Here is a 16,818-nt window from a genome sequence, read left to right as displayed (position 1 = left end):
TGCCGAATGAAGCCAGGAAGGGCCAGGTTTTTCCTGTTGGCCTCAGACCTTTTAAGGACAGTGTTTATGTTCATAGGTAGGAATTTAGCTTGCCACTTTTGAGAGACTGTATCCACAAATTTGCATGTGTTTACCTGAAATAAGTTAATATCTTGGAACTAGACTAAATACATTTGTTTTTAGTGATTTTAGCAGGGAAGGTAATGAGGATCCCATGCTTTGTTACTGAAAACTAAAGTGAAATCACAGGTAGATGGCTGCACTGTCAAAGTTAGGTTTTTAGTTCCTAAAGATCTAAGGATCTTTAAAGATCTAAAAATCTAAAAATCTAAAGATCTTTTAAGATCTAAAAATTGTCTTTAACTTAATTGTTTTAGGACTTCTCTGCTTATGATGTTTTTCCAAATACTAAATTTCAGTTTTCATGTGTCAGTAGTGTTCTACTGTTTCCCTTTCAAAAGGCTATTAGTAGCTGATCCTCTGAATAGCTCTTTAAATATTTCTCCTTTTAATTTTAAATTTAATTTGTCTGTTTCCTTACCTTCCTATGAAGATACCTCATCTCGTCCTTTGTGTTCTGAGCCTTTTTTGGCCAAGAGCCGCTGGGGACTAGGGGGTTGAGGTCAAGGGTGCTGCCAGTGGGCCAGTTCCCACAATGTATAGCTACACAGTCCAAAATGTCAGTAGTGCCAAGGTGGAGAAGCCTTGTTCTAAAATGACCCACTTCAGCCTTGACCTTAGTTCCAGAGCAGCAGTGTCCAGAGGATGGCTGTGCTTGGGGAGGTCAGACGATGTGTCAGACTCTCCAGGCAGCACCGGCCTTCTGGGGTCAGTGCAGAGCCCACCTGCCTTTGACCCATTCACTGCCAGACTCTGCTCAGGAAAGACTTTTCCTCTTTCTCGTGCTTAGCTCAAGTTGTTTTATGGTATGAAATTCGAAAAGACTTCTCCTAGAGGAAGCCTGATGTCCAGGCATCCATCTTGTATTGGCCTCGCCTCCCAAGCCGTCCTGCTCAAGGATGACTGTTGGCTACTTCCAGAGTTATCATCTTTGTAACTTCTCTGTCCACGGTGACCTGTTCTGGTGCTGAAGGTTTTCTTAAATCTGACTTAAATTCCGGTGCTGTGGATTAGTGTCGGTGTTCATTTCTTTACCAGAAAGTTTGTATGATCACCCTTTGTACGCTTGAGGTGTTTTGCTGGGTAGCTTCTTCTTGGTGTTTGCCTGTCATATTAAGCCTTTTAACATTTTTGATATTTAGCCATTTTTACAGCTCTAACCTGAACCTCCTTTGAGTTGGCAGATAGAGGCTTGAACCAAATATGGTTGTGGCCAGCACTGTTTATTTATTTATTTTCAAGATTTTATTTATTTATTTGAGAGAGTGAGTGGGAGAGAAAGAGCACGAGAGGGATGGAGGGGCAGGGGGTGAGAGAGAAGCAGGTTCCCTACTGAGCAGGGAGCCCAATGTGGGGCTCAATCCCAGGACCCTGGGATCATGACCTGAGCCGAAGGTGCCACTTAATTGACTGAGTCACCTAGGCGGCCCCAGTATTGCATTTATGATGCTCTTAAGAAGTATTCTCATTTGTGTTCACAACTCACAGGCCTTAACCTCTGGTCCTTTTTCTCCTATATTCCCAGTCCTTTCCCATAGTATATTTGTATGCTTTACTCATCCCCCACTCCTGCCATCCCTAAGTATATTATCTTGTCCCTATTTCATTTGTTTTATTCTTATATGCTGTTGATTTATTTTATATTATTCTGGACTTTAATTCTCACCTTGGAGGTGTTTCTCTGGTCCTTTGGAATTATCTGCTTGCTTTAGAGTACTTCCTCCAAGTTGGTGACAGCGATGCCCAGAATCAGCCACTTTAGGTCATTCTTCAACCATCACCTTAAAGTCCAAGTAAACCCCTTATGAGGCTGACGATTATTCATTGATACTTCTGCTTTGAATTGATCTCCTTATAGGTTTCACAGACTTTTTCACAGTTCAATGATAGAGTGTTGATGTTCAGTAGAACTTTCTACAGTAATGGAGATGTTCTCTGTTTTGTGGGAGCCACTTGGGACGTGTAGCTATTGAACAGTTGCAGTGTGGCTTCTGTGACCAAGGAGCTTCAGTTTAAATTAACTTAATGAATTCAGTTTAAAATTTAAATAGCCTCATGTGGCTAGTTGCAACCTATTGGACAGCCCAGACCTTTGCTACCCAAAATGTGGTTCCCCAGCAGTGGCATGGCCGTCACCTGGAGTTTGCTGAAAGGGCAGACTCAAGCCCATCTAGCTCTTTGGAGTCAGAGCTGCATTTTTTAAAAATTATTTTTAAATTTATTTTTACCTTTTTTTTATTATGTTCAGTTAGCCAACATATAGTACATCATTAGTTTTTGATGTAGTGTTAACGATTCATTAGTTGCGTATAACACCCAGTGCTCATCACTACACGTGCCCTCCTTGATGCCTCTCACCCAGTTACTGCATCCCCCCACCCCCTCCCTTCTGTAACCCTCAGTTTAGTTCCTGGAGTCCAGAGTTCCCTGGTTTGTCTCCCGCTCTAAGCTCCTTTCCCACAGGACAGTTAAACTAAACTCCAGCGCCAGCAGAAAACAATGTAGGGAGCTCCAGGTGTTCCCCCACAGCTCACTTATACTTCAGGCTAAATTTTACATTTCCTTTTTCGTGTCTTTTCTTATTCTTTTTTTTTTTTTTAAACTGTGCTCCCATTTCAGATGGATTCATATTTCCCAACCTATGGTTTTAAGTCACTTCTTAAAATTTTACTTTCTTTTGCACATACATGTTTTATAGATTTATACCCCACCCTAGCCCATTTTTCACTTTAATCAGAGCTGCATTTTTTTTTAAAGAGTTTATTTATTTGACAGACAGAGATCGTAAGTAGGCAGAGAGGCAGGCAGTGGGGGCGGGGGAAGCTCTCTGCTGAGCAGGGAGCCCAATGCGGGGCTCAATCCCAGGACCCTGAGATCATGACGTGAGCTGAAGGCACAGGCTTAACCCATTGAGCCACCTGGGCGCCCCCAATCAGAGCTGCATTTTAACAAGGTTCTTGGGTGGTTTCTGTGTGTACTCAAGTTTCACAGGCACTGGTACTTGGCTGTACATTGGAGGCACATAGGAATTAAAAAAATATATATATATATGGCCACTTGGGTCCCATCCTCAGTGATTCTGATTTCATTGGTATTAGTGTGGCCCAGGCATTGGGTTTTTCAAAAACATCCCCCAAGTAATTCTGATTGCTCAGCTAAGACTTGTGGTTCTCAAATTTGGGTGTAGTCACATCATCTGGGAATTTGGTAAAAATATGAAGGCCCAGGCTTATTTCTCATATCTCTGTTATCTCTATTCGCTCTCCAATGTTTGTGAGATACACGTGTTGGGTTTGAAAATCCCTCATCTTAAAGATAGTCCCCCACTCTGTGGGTAATTGTCACGTTAGCTGGAATGAAACGCATCGCTGACGTGAAAGCAAACTGGTCTCCTTGCCCTTTTAGTCACAGGACTAAAGGAGCGATGCTTGAAAACTTGTTCTTCAGAAAGTCTGACACTCTTGGTATTTGCACTGTGTTTCCTGCTTGTGGTTTTTTTGTTTTGTTTTGTTTTTAACTAGGTGGTGAATTTCTGCTCTCTCCGATAAGTTTTTCCTCCCCCTTTCTAAAGATAGAAGTCTCATTCACACTTTGGTTTTCAGAGTTGCTAAGAACTCTGCTAATGACGACTGGTAACTTCGTGGTCAGTTTGCCAGTTCCTTACCCTATGGGTTGGAAAGCCTCTGGAGCAGAATGTTCTGTAATATGGAAGCGTCTGAGAGTCCAGAAAAGCCCAGCCCTGCTCCCCAGTGAAGCCCCATGGCCAGTCAGATGCTGCATATCAGCTGAGGGAGGTTGGCATGGAGGGATGATTTAAAGGTGTCTGGTACATTCAGATCCCAGCTCACCAGACATGAGGCTACAGGGTCAGGGGTGGTGGATTTGGCACGATTCTATCTCGGGAGTTGGGAAAGAGAATGGATGACTAGGTGACTCTTTTTCTTTTCATTAAAAAAAAAAAAGTGCTGTTAAGCTTTATATCAACTAAAACCTTTTGTTTTTGTGATACAGAAAAGTCTTTGTATACCAGTCCAGCCAACCTTTGTCAGGACATTAATTTATTAGCTATTTGTTTCCAGGAAATAGGATATGAATTAATGAAGGTTTGGAAAATATGTTAGGAACAAACTAATTTTCCCATTGAAAATTAATCACTATTACAAATATGCCACAGTACTGTCTTCCTTCTCTGATGATCAGCTTTACGTCAATTCTCGTGTTTCATGCAGTCAAATCAGAGGTTCAGAGGGAAGGGAGTGTGTATAGAAAGGAGTGTGTATAGAAGGGAATGTGTATTTTTTTTTCTTTTAACCTGTGAAGACTTCAGAGCTCCAGTAGCGAGTGAGCAGAATTTTCTGTTGCTGTCCCTGCAAGATAATAGAAGGTCTGAAATCAAAAGTCATCAGATACGATGTGGAAAAGCAGTAATAAGCTTGTGCCCTAGAGATGAGTTAGACTCTCTGTGGTCTCTCTGACAGCAGTAGATAAGAAGGAATGAGACCAAAGAGTCTGGGGGAAGAAGGCTGCCTGAGCACTAGGACAGAGATTTGCAGCTTATTCTCTGAAATGCGGACTTGTCCGAAATAAGGAGCTTATGGTCCCGGCTGAGTTGTGGGGAAAGAGCTCAATGACCAGGACTTTCCGGGGCACTCCCTCCCCAGTGAATTTCAGAGGACCTGGGATAAGTAGGGGCTCCCTCGGTTTGACCTCAGACAAGATTGTAACTTCTGGGCAACCCAGTGCCATGCTTGGAGGCAAACCCTTAAAACAATTTCCCTTGGTGGGGGACTTGGAGCCTCTCTGGATTAGTGTAACAAATTCTCCAAAAGCTTACAGGCTGGGATGCCTTTGGGTGATATGAGTCAGCAGTGCTGAAGTTTGCCACAACTGAGGTGAGCGTGCTAGAAGTCCACGCTCCTTTTGTTCTCCTAACCATGAAGGCAGACTCCACTAGAAGCTTCTTTCTTGGTGGTGGTAGAAATAAAAGTCAGACGCTCCTGGGGCTTAGGTGACAATGGAGTGAGAAGACATCTCTTTAAATATCCTGGGTGGGCCTAGGTGGTGGCCCCAGAGTGGGTTGGTTAGCATGGAGAGAGGTTGGGTGCCATCACAATTTTGACAAAATTTGATTTAGGGACCTCAGAGGCAAGGAGAAAGGGCCAGCAACACAGAGGCAGCATGGCAAACTGAGGGAAAAGTATGGGAAAGATTTGGTCAAGAAGCACGAGACTTATCCCCAGTTCGGTGAAAGGCTGGTGGTCTCTGCCGGGTCTTTTGCTCCTTGCTTCACAGCTAGGTGGGTCCTTAAATGCAAAACTCAGAAAGAAAGGCATTCAAAATAGCAGGGGAGAGAGGCCCTTTTCAGAGGTTAATTATATTCAGTATATGTTCAGTAGTTGAGAGGAGAGGTTTGGGTTTTATTTTTCCCCCTTTGAGGGAAAGTCATGGACTGTGGTGGAACTTATTTTGAAATGAATGCTCTCTGACTTTGGTTTTCCATTTGGCTGTGTACCTAGCGTGTGTCAGTTCCTGGAGCTGTGTCAAAGTCCAGAAGGTGGCTTTGGTGGGGGCCCTGGCCAGTACCCGCATCTTGCACCCACGTATGCCGCCGTCAACGCACTCTGCATCATCGGCACCGAGGAGGCCTATGACGTCATTAACAGGTATGGCCAGAGCCAGGGTGCGGGACACCAGAGGGGCCCCCCTGCTGATACTGCACTGATCATTGCTGTCTCTTGCCTCTCGGCTGCTTGTTCCTCAGGGAGAAGCTTCTTCAGTATTTGTACTCGTTGAAGCAGCCTGACGGCTCTTTTCTCATGCACGTTGGAGGTGAGGTGGATGTGAGGTGAGTGGGGTTTTTCTCAGGCTGCTGCACCCATAGATTCCAGAGCTCATCTGCCATTGGAGATGTCAACCCCAAGGAACACCATGGAAAAAATACACTGCTTTGTCTCACAGAATGACCCGTGGAATGACATGTCAGGGACACAGTTCATAATCATGGCAAATGTGAGACTGATATCCTCAGGTGTTGCTCTCCCTTGATTCCTCTGTAAATGTCAAAATATAAGTAAGACAGGAACAAAATCAAATGCTTTTCAGAATCAAAAATTTATTTGATTGGTAGAAAATGACATAGCATAATATATAATAACTGTATGGCATAATATAATCTTTCCTCTCACTGGGATAGGAAGGGAGAAGGAAGCCCAGTAGGGACCTCGTAAATATTTTCTGTATGGATTTGAAGAAATCGTGAGAATGTCTATCACCTGTATGAAAATTGCTTTGGGAGGTTCAAACACCCTTGGGGGCTAGTAGAGTTGAGGGAAATAGAATTTCAGTTACTGATTGGAACCAGTTGACTCAAAATTATTATTTTGCTCTGGAGTAATCTAATGTACCTAGCAAGTAGCTCACTCATCTGACAGGAGATTACTGAAGACGTATGGGGAGTTCACTAAGTCATTTCTCAAAGATGGTGGATCATTGAGACTTTATGCCAAATTCTTACTATTTAGTCAGAGAAATACTTTTTTTTAAAGCTTTCTATAGCAAAGCCATCTTATTGCCTCATTTGTAAATGTGTTTAGCTTCTATACAAGTTGATTCATTTTCTGGCTTAACTGTTGTTGAAAGTAAAGGGGGAGGAAACATGTGTAATGAATCTACTCGAACCAAAAATCTGTCCTCCCCTGGAAAACCAATTTCTTACAACACTTCCAACACCAAACGTCTGTTTGTTTGTTTGTTTGTTTGTTTTTTTCTCATGTTAAATTCTGATATCAACTAACCAGATTTAGCTCAGATTCGACAGGTTAAGGGCTCCGTCCCGGAAGATCACCCCCACTTCAGATACTAGTCCCAAGTTATGTGTCCCCATGTTACCCACCCTTCTGTCTGACTTGGCTACAAATCAGGTTCCCATGACCTCTCTTCAGTTTAATAATTTGGTAGGGATGGCTCCCAGAACTCACTGATTGATTATAAAGGATATTATAAAGGATGCAAATGAAAAGCCAGATGAGGAGGTGTATTGAGCGAGGTCTGGAAGGGTCTGGAGTGTAGGAATTTCTGTCCCCATGAAGCTGGAGTATGCCACCCTCCCAGCAGTCACCTGGCTGTGTTCACCACCCTGGAGCTCCCCAAATTCCATCATTTAAGGTTTTTATGGAAGTTCTGTTGTGTACGCATGATTGGTGAAATCGTTGGCCATTGGTGATTAACTTGATCCGCAGCCCTTCTCCTCAGGGGAGCGGGGCTGAAGCTGCTAACCCTCTAGTCATGGGGTCAGTTTCTGTGGCAAGCGGCCCATCCTCCTCCTCCGGGAGTCATCTCATTAGCATAATGCAGGTGTGCTTCACCAGGGCTTGTTTTGAATCACTAGAGACTCTCCTGTCACCCCTGTCACTGAGGAGCGCTGTACCAGCAGTCTGGGAGAAGACCAAACCTATATTTCTACCGTATCAAGAAGGGACCGGGAACAGGGAAGTTATACAAGGCAAACAAGTGGGTCAGTTTTGCGAGGTTACTTTCCTTTCAGGGACAGCAGAGTTCTATCAGGCAGGTGACCTAACCAGCACTCACCAGGTGCTTCCTGATGAACTGGTTTAAGACTTCATTTCTGGAGAGCGGAAACTGTGATTAGGTTTCAGTTTGGTGATTTGGGGCTTAGCATAAGTGACTCCATCTGGGACTGTGGTTGTGTGTTTAACCCTGTCAACACCAACAAAGCCAATATGACTGATGAGGAAAAGCAGTATTGTGTTGACTCTTCTTAACGTAGAGGTTAAAAATTGTCCCCCCACCCCCGACACCATATTTTCATTTCTGTTCTACAGCTCGTCCAACTGAATATGCACGATCTCAAAATTCAGCTTTTTCTTTTTTTTTTTTTTTTAAGATTTTATTTATTCATTTGACAGAGAGAGACAGTGAGAGAGGGAACACAAGCCAGGGGAAGTGTAAAAGGGAGAAGCAGGCTTCCCACTGAGCAGGGAGTCTAACACGGGGCTGGATCCCAGGACCCTGGGATCATGACCCAGACCAAAGGCAGAGGCCTAATGACTGAGCCACCCAGGCGCCCCAAAATTTAGCTTTTTAAAACTTCTGACATTACGAGGTGAAGTCAGATTGCTTTGCATTGTATCACATACCTTTTTCAGATGTGATTATTCTCCAGCTTATTAGTTGCAGCGCAGGCTTTTTTCTGTGTTCATATTTATATCTGCTAGACAAATGTTAGCAAACTTCTCCAGGAAAAACGGTCTGTTCCATCCAAGAGCCCTGCAGCTGTATCTCACCTGTACGGAAGCTCCTCTGCTAACGTGCGCCCTTTCAGCCATGCTTCTCGTTTGCATAGGATCAGAGAGGCGAACGCTTCCTTGCTTTGCGTTCTCGTATCCCAGTTTCATCATTTCTTTTTTTTTTTTAAGATTATTTATTTATCTATTTGATAGAGAGAGACATCACAAGTAGGCAGAGAGGCAGGCAGGGGGACGGGGGAAGCAGGCTCCCCACCGAGCAGAGAACCCGATGCGGGACTCGATCCCAGGACCCTGAGATCATGACCTGAGCCAGAAGCAGAGGCCTAACCCACTGAGCCATCCAGGCGCCCCTAACATTTCTTGCTTGGTATTTAATTGTCCTTTGCCTGAAAGTGTCCGCCAGGACTCCAGAGTGCGCGTTGAGTGGGTTTGACCAGCAGTGGTGGGTGGAGGTTGGGGGAGGGCACATTTGGGCGTCTGGAGGCCAGCAGGCCTCATTCTGGGTTAGACACAATGGCCTCATGATCTTTCCTGTCTGTCACGATTCTTGATAGTCTCTAGGATGAGTTAATTCGGGGCTTTATGACACAGGTGTGCTGCCAGGGACCAAACCTCGGTGAACCCCTAGCTCCTGCCACCCTTTCTCAGTTCTCAGAAAGGAGCAGTTATTTACTACTGACCTCATCTAGGTTGGAGAACCTGGAGTGTTCTGTGAGGGTAGGGGGAAGGCAGAGACCCAGCATTCATGGAACTTGAGGTGACAGGGCCTAGAGCGGGCTCGAGAAAGGAGTTTCGTGTGGCTGAAGTGGGGAGGGCCTCGTGGGCAGCAGCAGTGAAGCTGGAAGTACAGGCTGGGAACAGACCGAGGGGTCCTGAAGTAGGAGTTTAAGAGCAGTGGGAAGTCACTGACCAATTTTAAGTAGAGAGAGATAGGATGTGGTCTGTATTTTATTAGAACTTTCCCAGTTGCAGTGAATGGATTGCAGTGTTTTAGTAAAAGTCCTGTGGGTTCAGGGCTGGAAGGAGGAAGACCAGGCACGAGCTCGATCCTGGGAACGGTGCCTTGGATTTGGAGGACAGTAGAGAGGATGGGGAGTAGTGAACAAATTTGAGAGAAGCGATGACTGGATAGAAGGAGAGAGGAAGAAACTGCACGAAAGAGGTGGGTTTTGTTGGCTCCCCATTTCAGTGTGCGATCTAGGCCTAGCGGCACCTGGCATCACGTCTTAGTTCTTCCGTCTGCGAGAAGCAAACTACGTGGTTGGCTCCCTCCCTATCTCAGAGGTTATGTGAAGGTTCAAGAGCAAATACTGTGGAACCCCTTTGAGAGGCTCCAAACCTGAAAGACGTGAGATCAGACCTCTGAGGTTAGCTTCTGGTGGGTGATAATGTTTGGCACGCAGGACTCTCGCATGCTTCTGCTGGCTGCTGGAGTAACTCAGCCCCTGCTGTGCCGGGGCCAGTGTGAGCCGGCCGATGCAAAGGCTGGTGTAGTATCATAAGCTTGCAGCTTCTGCACAGATGTAGATGTCTTCGGGATACCTCCTAAATTTGGCTTAGTAGCTATGTCCATACTGAACGATACAGAACCTAGGCCCTCCTCTTTCCTCCCTTTTATATTCCTTAGGAGCCCTTAGAAAGGATCTGTAAGTAGAATTAGAACAAACTGTCTTCATCGTAAAATGGAGCTGAGATGCTGGATATTTGAAAAGGGCATAGAAGGAAAGAAAACACAGTTTGTAGATATATTTCGTAATAGAGAGAGAAGCTGAAATGAAATGTGTCCTGAGAAGAATTAGGGCTGGCTGGATGGAATGGGAAGAATTATTCCAAATCAAGTTGGATAACATTAAAAAAAAAAAGTTCTCTTTCTTTTTCATTTAAAAGTGTGTGTGTGTGCGCACGCGCGTGCGTACATATACTGGTGGGGTGCTTGAAATCAAAGTTCCTTTCTCCCTCTGAAGGCCTAAGGGAAGTATCCGAGTGGACTCCTCTATTCCTGTCCCTCTCGTCTGGACTACGCAGCCATTAGGGTCTGGTGCCCTGCTTTGGAGCGTCTGTTGCAGAAAAAATACACAGTTAACCTTTAATGTGTCCATTCCATATACAGAAATTCTGGATCTGAAACCTTACTGACCTCCAATGAATGAGTGTATCAGAAATAGCCGAATGAATGACACTGTGGAAGTTTGGGAACCATGATAGGTCTTTGAAAGAAGAGCTAAATTCACTTTGGACACGAATTGATCTGGCTGTTATTTCCTCTGATGTAGATTTGACCATGTGGAGGTAGGGAGACTAGAATGTCATGTTCTTTCACTGAAGCCATGCTGTGAGCAACTCTATCCAAATAGAATGTCAAACCTGTCAGTTGGAGACCCAGGAGGACTGACCGAGTGCCAAGAGTGAGGACAGGAGGTGACTACAGCTTACCAGGCAGAGACCAGTCTGCCCGAGTTCAATGAACCCTATTTTAGCTCTTCCTTAAAGCTTAACACTCTCCCCCTCTGTTTCTGTCCTTCCAGAAGCGCGTACTGTGCTGCCTCCGTAGCTTCTCTGACCAACATCATCACTCCAGACCTCTTTGAGGGCACGGCCGAATGGATAGCAAGGTGAGAGATGCCGGGATTCGTCCTGGCCTCTTAGAAAGCAGGTGGTCAGGACTTTGAAAATAAAGAAAATGATAAAGGAATGGAAGCGACTCTAAAATTACAAGAGACGGATTGGGGCTGTAGCATGGTGCCTTTCAGAAATGCTCCAAAAGTTTTCTTTTTTCCCAAACTTTCTTCAGTGTTGTGTTATTGTGTAGATGGGCAAGGATCAAAACCTTGTGCAAACAGTACTCGTGGGCATCTAAATGGATTTAACCAGTTTAGAGAGCAACTTGGTAATACCTTAAAGATGCTGTTGCTAATGACCCCGTAATCCCACACCTACAGAAGCTCACACACGTGCACGAAAGAGACCAACATGCGACTTGGTTTGTAATAGCAAAACCCAGAAACAGGGTAAATGTTCATAAGCATGAGGGGAAAAGCAAGCCGTGGTGTAGTCACATTGCAATATAAGATAGCTGTTGGAATGAATGAACCAAAGCTGCGTGTATCAAGATGGATAAATCCTCAAAAACAACAAGTTAAAGTAAAGGATGTTAAAACATGCAGATTAGCACACTTGCTTAAAATTTGAAAACATGCACAATAATTCTGTATTTATAGGAAGAATGACCTGTGGTAATATAAAAATATATAAATATAAAAATATATATAATATAAAAATATAAAAACAAATTCAGGATGATGATTACTTCTCAGGGAGAGCAGAGGAAATGAAATCAGGAGATGTTTACCCATCTCCACAGGGAACTTCAACTGTGTCCGTAATGGTTCCTTTCTTTAAAATAAAAGAGAGACCGAAGTGTATCTGACTCCGTTAAAGCTAGGTGTGACATACATGTATGTTCTATATATTATTTGCTATACTCCTAGACATTTCAAGTATCTCATGATTAAAAAAAAAAGAAAAAGGTATAGTAGATGCCTGTGTATTAATATGGAATGTTATCCAAGCTGTATTATTTTGTTTTTTATGTTTTTATTCTTACCAGAGTAGTACCTGTCATATGGAAATATAATTTACAGGTATATCAGATGGTAAACTATGGTCATATTTACTTTCCTAGATAATTTTTATTTTCCTGGAATTAGTCATTTCCTCTTTTTAAAAATGCATACATCATGAATTTATTCCCATATTTTCTGCCAGAGCTATAAAATCACTCTTCTTACAGTCAAACACTTTAGGTCAAGTATCAGTTCTCGTGTGTGTGTGTGTATTTTGAGTTCTCCTTCCTGGAGCCCTGTGCCCTCCTGCTTCAGTCTGGACAGATTGCTCTCAGCCTGCTGCCCAGCAGGTATCCAGAAGCTTCCTTTCAGCATGAAATTCACTTCACTTGTCTCCTTTGTTGAAGCCCTTGCCCTCCTTTTTCTTGGCTTACTTACACATTTTAATGAACCACATACTCCAGTAGATCCCAAAAGAGAGCACTTAGGAGATGAATTTTTAAGATTGTGCATAATGGTTATTCTAGTCTCACACTTGATTGAGATTTTATTTGGTTAGAGATTTCTAAATTGGAAACTGTATAAATTGTATTCCTTCAGAACTTTTTTTTAAGCATTCCTCCATTATCTTCTGGCTTCCAGTATCATTGTAGAAAAGGCTAACAATAATAATAACCAACATTTACTGAATATTACTGGCGTGTAATACTCAATGGTGTAAGGTAGCCATAGTTTAGAGATTAAGAATATAGACTTTTGAGCTAACTTGCGTGGGTTTGGTTCTTTATTATACTTCCTCTTTCTCAGTTAAGATTTCCCATCTTTTTATTCATTACAAGTATATATTTTTTCCATTTCCCTGAGGTAAACATATATTAATAAGTGTCTGCCTTAAAATTCTTGTCTGGTAATTTCAACATCTGGGTATCTTAGAGTTGGGATGTCCCATTTTCCTGATTCTGCATATGTCAATTAATTTTTGGATTGTATCTTAGACATTGTGGTCTTGTATCATAGAGGCTGGATTCTGTTAGATTGCTCTAAAGACTGTTGATGGCTTTGTTTTAGCAGCATTCAACTTGGTTAGACCCAAAGTACAGATTGTTACACATGCACCGGGCAGCGGGCTTGACTCTTTGGTCAGTTCTTGGGTCAGAATCTGCTTTCAGTTTGCCTGATGTGTGTGTGATCTGGAGTCAGGTAGACATTTAAACACGGAATTTGGAGTTTTCCTTCTTTAGCTCTCCTCTTTCTGGTATTCCTCCACTGTTTCCGTCAGCCTGGTTCTTCTTACCAGGAAAATGGGCTTTCTGTTTGTTTCAGCTGCCCTCCACTGGCCCCTCTGATCTGCCGCTGCCACTACTGGGTGACCGCAGCCATCCCAGGGCAAACTGGAAAGAAAAAAAATAGGGTCGGGGAGGGAAGACTGCCTGCCTGCTGTTTTCTGCTCTAACTTTAAAATCCCCACCCAAATCTGCCTGTCTTTTTTCAGTCCACTGAGCCCTTGGGAAAAGTTGTTTCTGTGTATTTTGTCCAGAGTGTATAGCTAATATTTGCAGGATTGGATCGTTAGGCACTCACTAGATGCAGAACTCTGACTACCTGGGTTCGAATCCCAGTTTTGTCATTTAGTAGCTTCGGACAAATCATTTCAAATCTCTATGCCATAGGTTCCTTGTATATAAAATGGTGGGATATTGACTTTGATATTAAACTGAAATGCAAGGAGTTTAAGTAGCCAAAAACTGTTATGGTAACCACTGCCTCCCAATGCCATTGTAGTCCCAATCCATTGTGTGTGTGTGCGCACGTGTGTTTAGAGAACACAAGCGAAGGGGTGCAGCAGGCAGAGGGAAAGGGGGAAGCAGGATCCTTGCTGAGCAGGGAGCCTGGTGCAGGACTCCATCCCAGGACCATGGGATCTCGACCTGAGCCGAAGGCAGACGCTTATGTTTTGTTTCTCTTTTTCTGTCCCACCATATCTCCCTCTCTAGAAGTTTCTGGAAATCTTTATTCTTGCTGTTTAGAAACTTGATGCTGATGAACCATGATACGGATTTAAAAAATTTTTTTCTTTTGGCACTCAGCAGGTATATTCAGTCTGGAATGGCATGTACTTTAGTTCTAAGAATCTTTATTTTATTATTTCTTTGATAATTTCTTTCCTTCTGTTTTCTGTGTTTGTTCTTTTTATAACCTCCTATACATAGGGTTGGTCTTCTGATTTTTTGGATTATTTTGCCTACTTTTTAACTCTTAATCTTTCTTATTGTACTTGCTGAGAGATTCCCTTCTGTTGAGGTTTTATTTCTGCAATTCTATTTTAAATTTTCCAGAGCTTATTTTATTCTCATTTCTAAAAGAAATACTTTTTTATGTACTCTCCTGTTCTTGTTTCAGGCATGTTTTATTCTTGCGATATTTTTATCTCATATACTATTTTATCTAAAACGTTTCCTTCTGTTCCCTGTGTCATTTCTCTAGCTTAGTTTTGTGTGTCTGTTCCACTCTCTCTCTCTCATATTAGAGACTGCAGAAATGCCTGGTGTTCAGATTTAGGAGCCGAGTGCTAAAAAGCTGGCAGAGAGCTGCGTGTGCCAGCATTCAGCTTTTCACCCCACTGGGTTTTGTCCCTTGAGCTTATCAGTTTCCATTGTGGAGCGTCTTCCAGATTCCTGGTTGGGGTAGGAAGTTGGCAGCCCGCTTTGTGAAATACTAGGAGGAAACGGGGGTGGGGACTGTTTGTGTTCAGATTATAGATTCTCATGAACTCCCCTGCTCAGTGTGGTACCTCCCTCCTGTTCTCTGTGCTGGATATCCTGGAGTTCAGACCCTCTTGATTAAACCCCTGAAACCTTCTGTCCTCACCTGCTGGGCACCGGGGGATCTAACCGATTCTTATATACATTTGCAAACAATTAACTTGTTTCCCTCTCATGCGGCTTCTGGAGGGCTAGGGGTCCTGCGTCTCCAGTTCCTGGTCCTTCTGCTGGAGCACATCGCCCTGCTTTGTGTTGCCTCCTGCCCACCGGGCTGGTGTAGGGTTCTCTAATCTGTTAGGTCTGTTACTTCTGATCTCTCTCCTTTCCTGGCTTTCAAAATTTTGTTATCTCCTGAGTGTATATCTTCTCCTATGCTCTTTACCCTTGGAGTTTATCCCTTTTTAAATTCCTTTCCTTTTCTTTTACTGGGCTCTTGTGCTCAATCTCTTAGGTTTGGCTAGAAGACACTCCCAAAGAATTTTACTCAATTTACTAATTTACAATGATTAAAATTGCTTCCATGCATGTAAAAGGGAGGAAAAGTGGAATGTAGATCATGTGTGTTTGCACTTCTGTGTGTGTGTGTGTGTGTGTGTGTGTGTGTGTGTGGAGAGAGAGAGAGAGAGAGAGGGAAAGAGGCAGAGGTGCAGAAACTGACAGTGGTCACTGCTGGTGAGAGGGTCTGGGGGCTAGCTAGGGTGGGCAGGAGGTTTACTTCTCATTACTTATTCTTTAACAGAATTTATTCTTTTAATTTAAAAAATAATTGTTTGAAAGCTAAATTAAGAAAACGAAAATTGCTGAGAGGTCCCCAGATGTTCCTCACTCAGGACACTCTTCACACTTGAACTATTCCTCCCATCCCTGTAGCCAAATGTGAGGAAGGACACTGGCCTCTTGGGGGTGGGGTGACAGGGTCCTGGGACAGAGGGGCTGAGGGGTCTGTGCAGGGAACGGTAGCCTGTTTTTGACTTGGCGCTCTGCACTGTGATGTCCCTGGGCCCCGGGGATTGCTCTGAACATGGCCTGTGAGTTCCCGAGAGGCCAGGCCTCTAAGGAGAGGTGCCTGGAAGATGGGCAGGATTATTAGGATTATTGCTTCTTTTCTCTTTCTTCTGGAAGTCCTGCCAAGTTTTGGAGTAAGCGCTCCTCCCCCTGTGCACCTGTTCTCCAGCTGGTCCTGGGAGGCAGACACACCTGCAGAGTACGAGCCCGTGTTCATTCTTGGAGATCACTGGAAATAAAGTCCTGCCCTGTTACAGGAAAATATGCTAAAAAGAAAATTTCTTTATTTCACAGATAAAACATTTATTATAGGCAAGCAAAAAGAAGAACATTCAGACTGCTTGGAATCTACCACCAACCACTCTGTTGGTCTATATCTTTTTAGAATTCCAGAAAAATTATACTGTACATTATCCCTTTATAACTTTTTTCATGTGATATATTTGGAACATCTTTAAATATACTTCATAGCATCGTTTTAAATGAGTGGTTTTCTTTTGTACAGTGTGCTGTAATTTCTATAACCAGTCCCTTACTGTTGAGCTCTTGAATTGTTTCTGATATTTCACTGGTATAAATAGGAATATGGTAAACATTCTTCTAATCTGCTCTTTGAATACATTTTCACTTATTTTGTAGGATTAATTCCTAGAAATGACTCCATATTGCTGGTCCAAAGATCAGGCACGTTTTATGACTAGAGAATACATTATTAATATATTATAACCCTCTAATAATAACTATGATAATAATAAATGGCTAATTTGAATATGTAGAAAGTTGTCATTTAAAAATAAGTTTATTTTGATAAGTAATAAAGGTATTGATATTCATTAGAGAAATTTTTTGAAAATACAGAATAGAGGAAAAATACCAGAAATAGATAAAACATTTAATACTAGTTGTCACACTGACTATATGATTTTATAACCTTTTCCCTAAAAGTAAAGATTTGAGGTACTATGTTTTTTACATAAGTAGTCTATTTCTGAGTTTCCCTGATTTTTTTTTGTTTTTTGTTTTTTGATTTTTTAATTATTATTTATTTATTTATTTTCAGAAAAACAGTATTCATTATTTTTTCACCACACCCAGTGCTCC

General features: G+C 42.8%; 1 protein-coding gene across 1 annotated transcript in view; it reads left to right on the top strand.

The window, feature by feature from the left end:
- LOC122893952 (protein farnesyltransferase subunit beta) overlaps positions 1 to 16,818 on the top strand; it is a 67,238-nt gene that overhangs the window by 32,561 nt on the left and 17,859 nt on the right. The window contains exons 5-7 of the mRNA XM_044231287.1: positions 5,637 to 5,783; positions 5,882 to 5,965; positions 10,913 to 10,999. Coding sequence (XP_044087222.1) covers positions 5,637 to 5,783; positions 5,882 to 5,965; positions 10,913 to 10,999 — 318 coding nt within the window. The remainder of the gene's footprint in view (positions 1 to 5,636; positions 5,784 to 5,881; positions 5,966 to 10,912; positions 11,000 to 16,818) is intronic.

This window comes from Neovison vison, chromosome 13 (genome assembly GCF_020171115.1).
Source record: "Neovison vison isolate M4711 chromosome 13, ASM_NN_V1, whole genome shotgun sequence".
NCBI classification, from domain to species: domain Eukaryota; kingdom Metazoa; phylum Chordata; class Mammalia; order Carnivora; family Mustelidae; genus Neogale; species Neogale vison.
The sequence above is the reverse complement of the archived record's forward strand: the minus strand, read 5'-3'. Positions and strand labels throughout refer to the sequence as shown.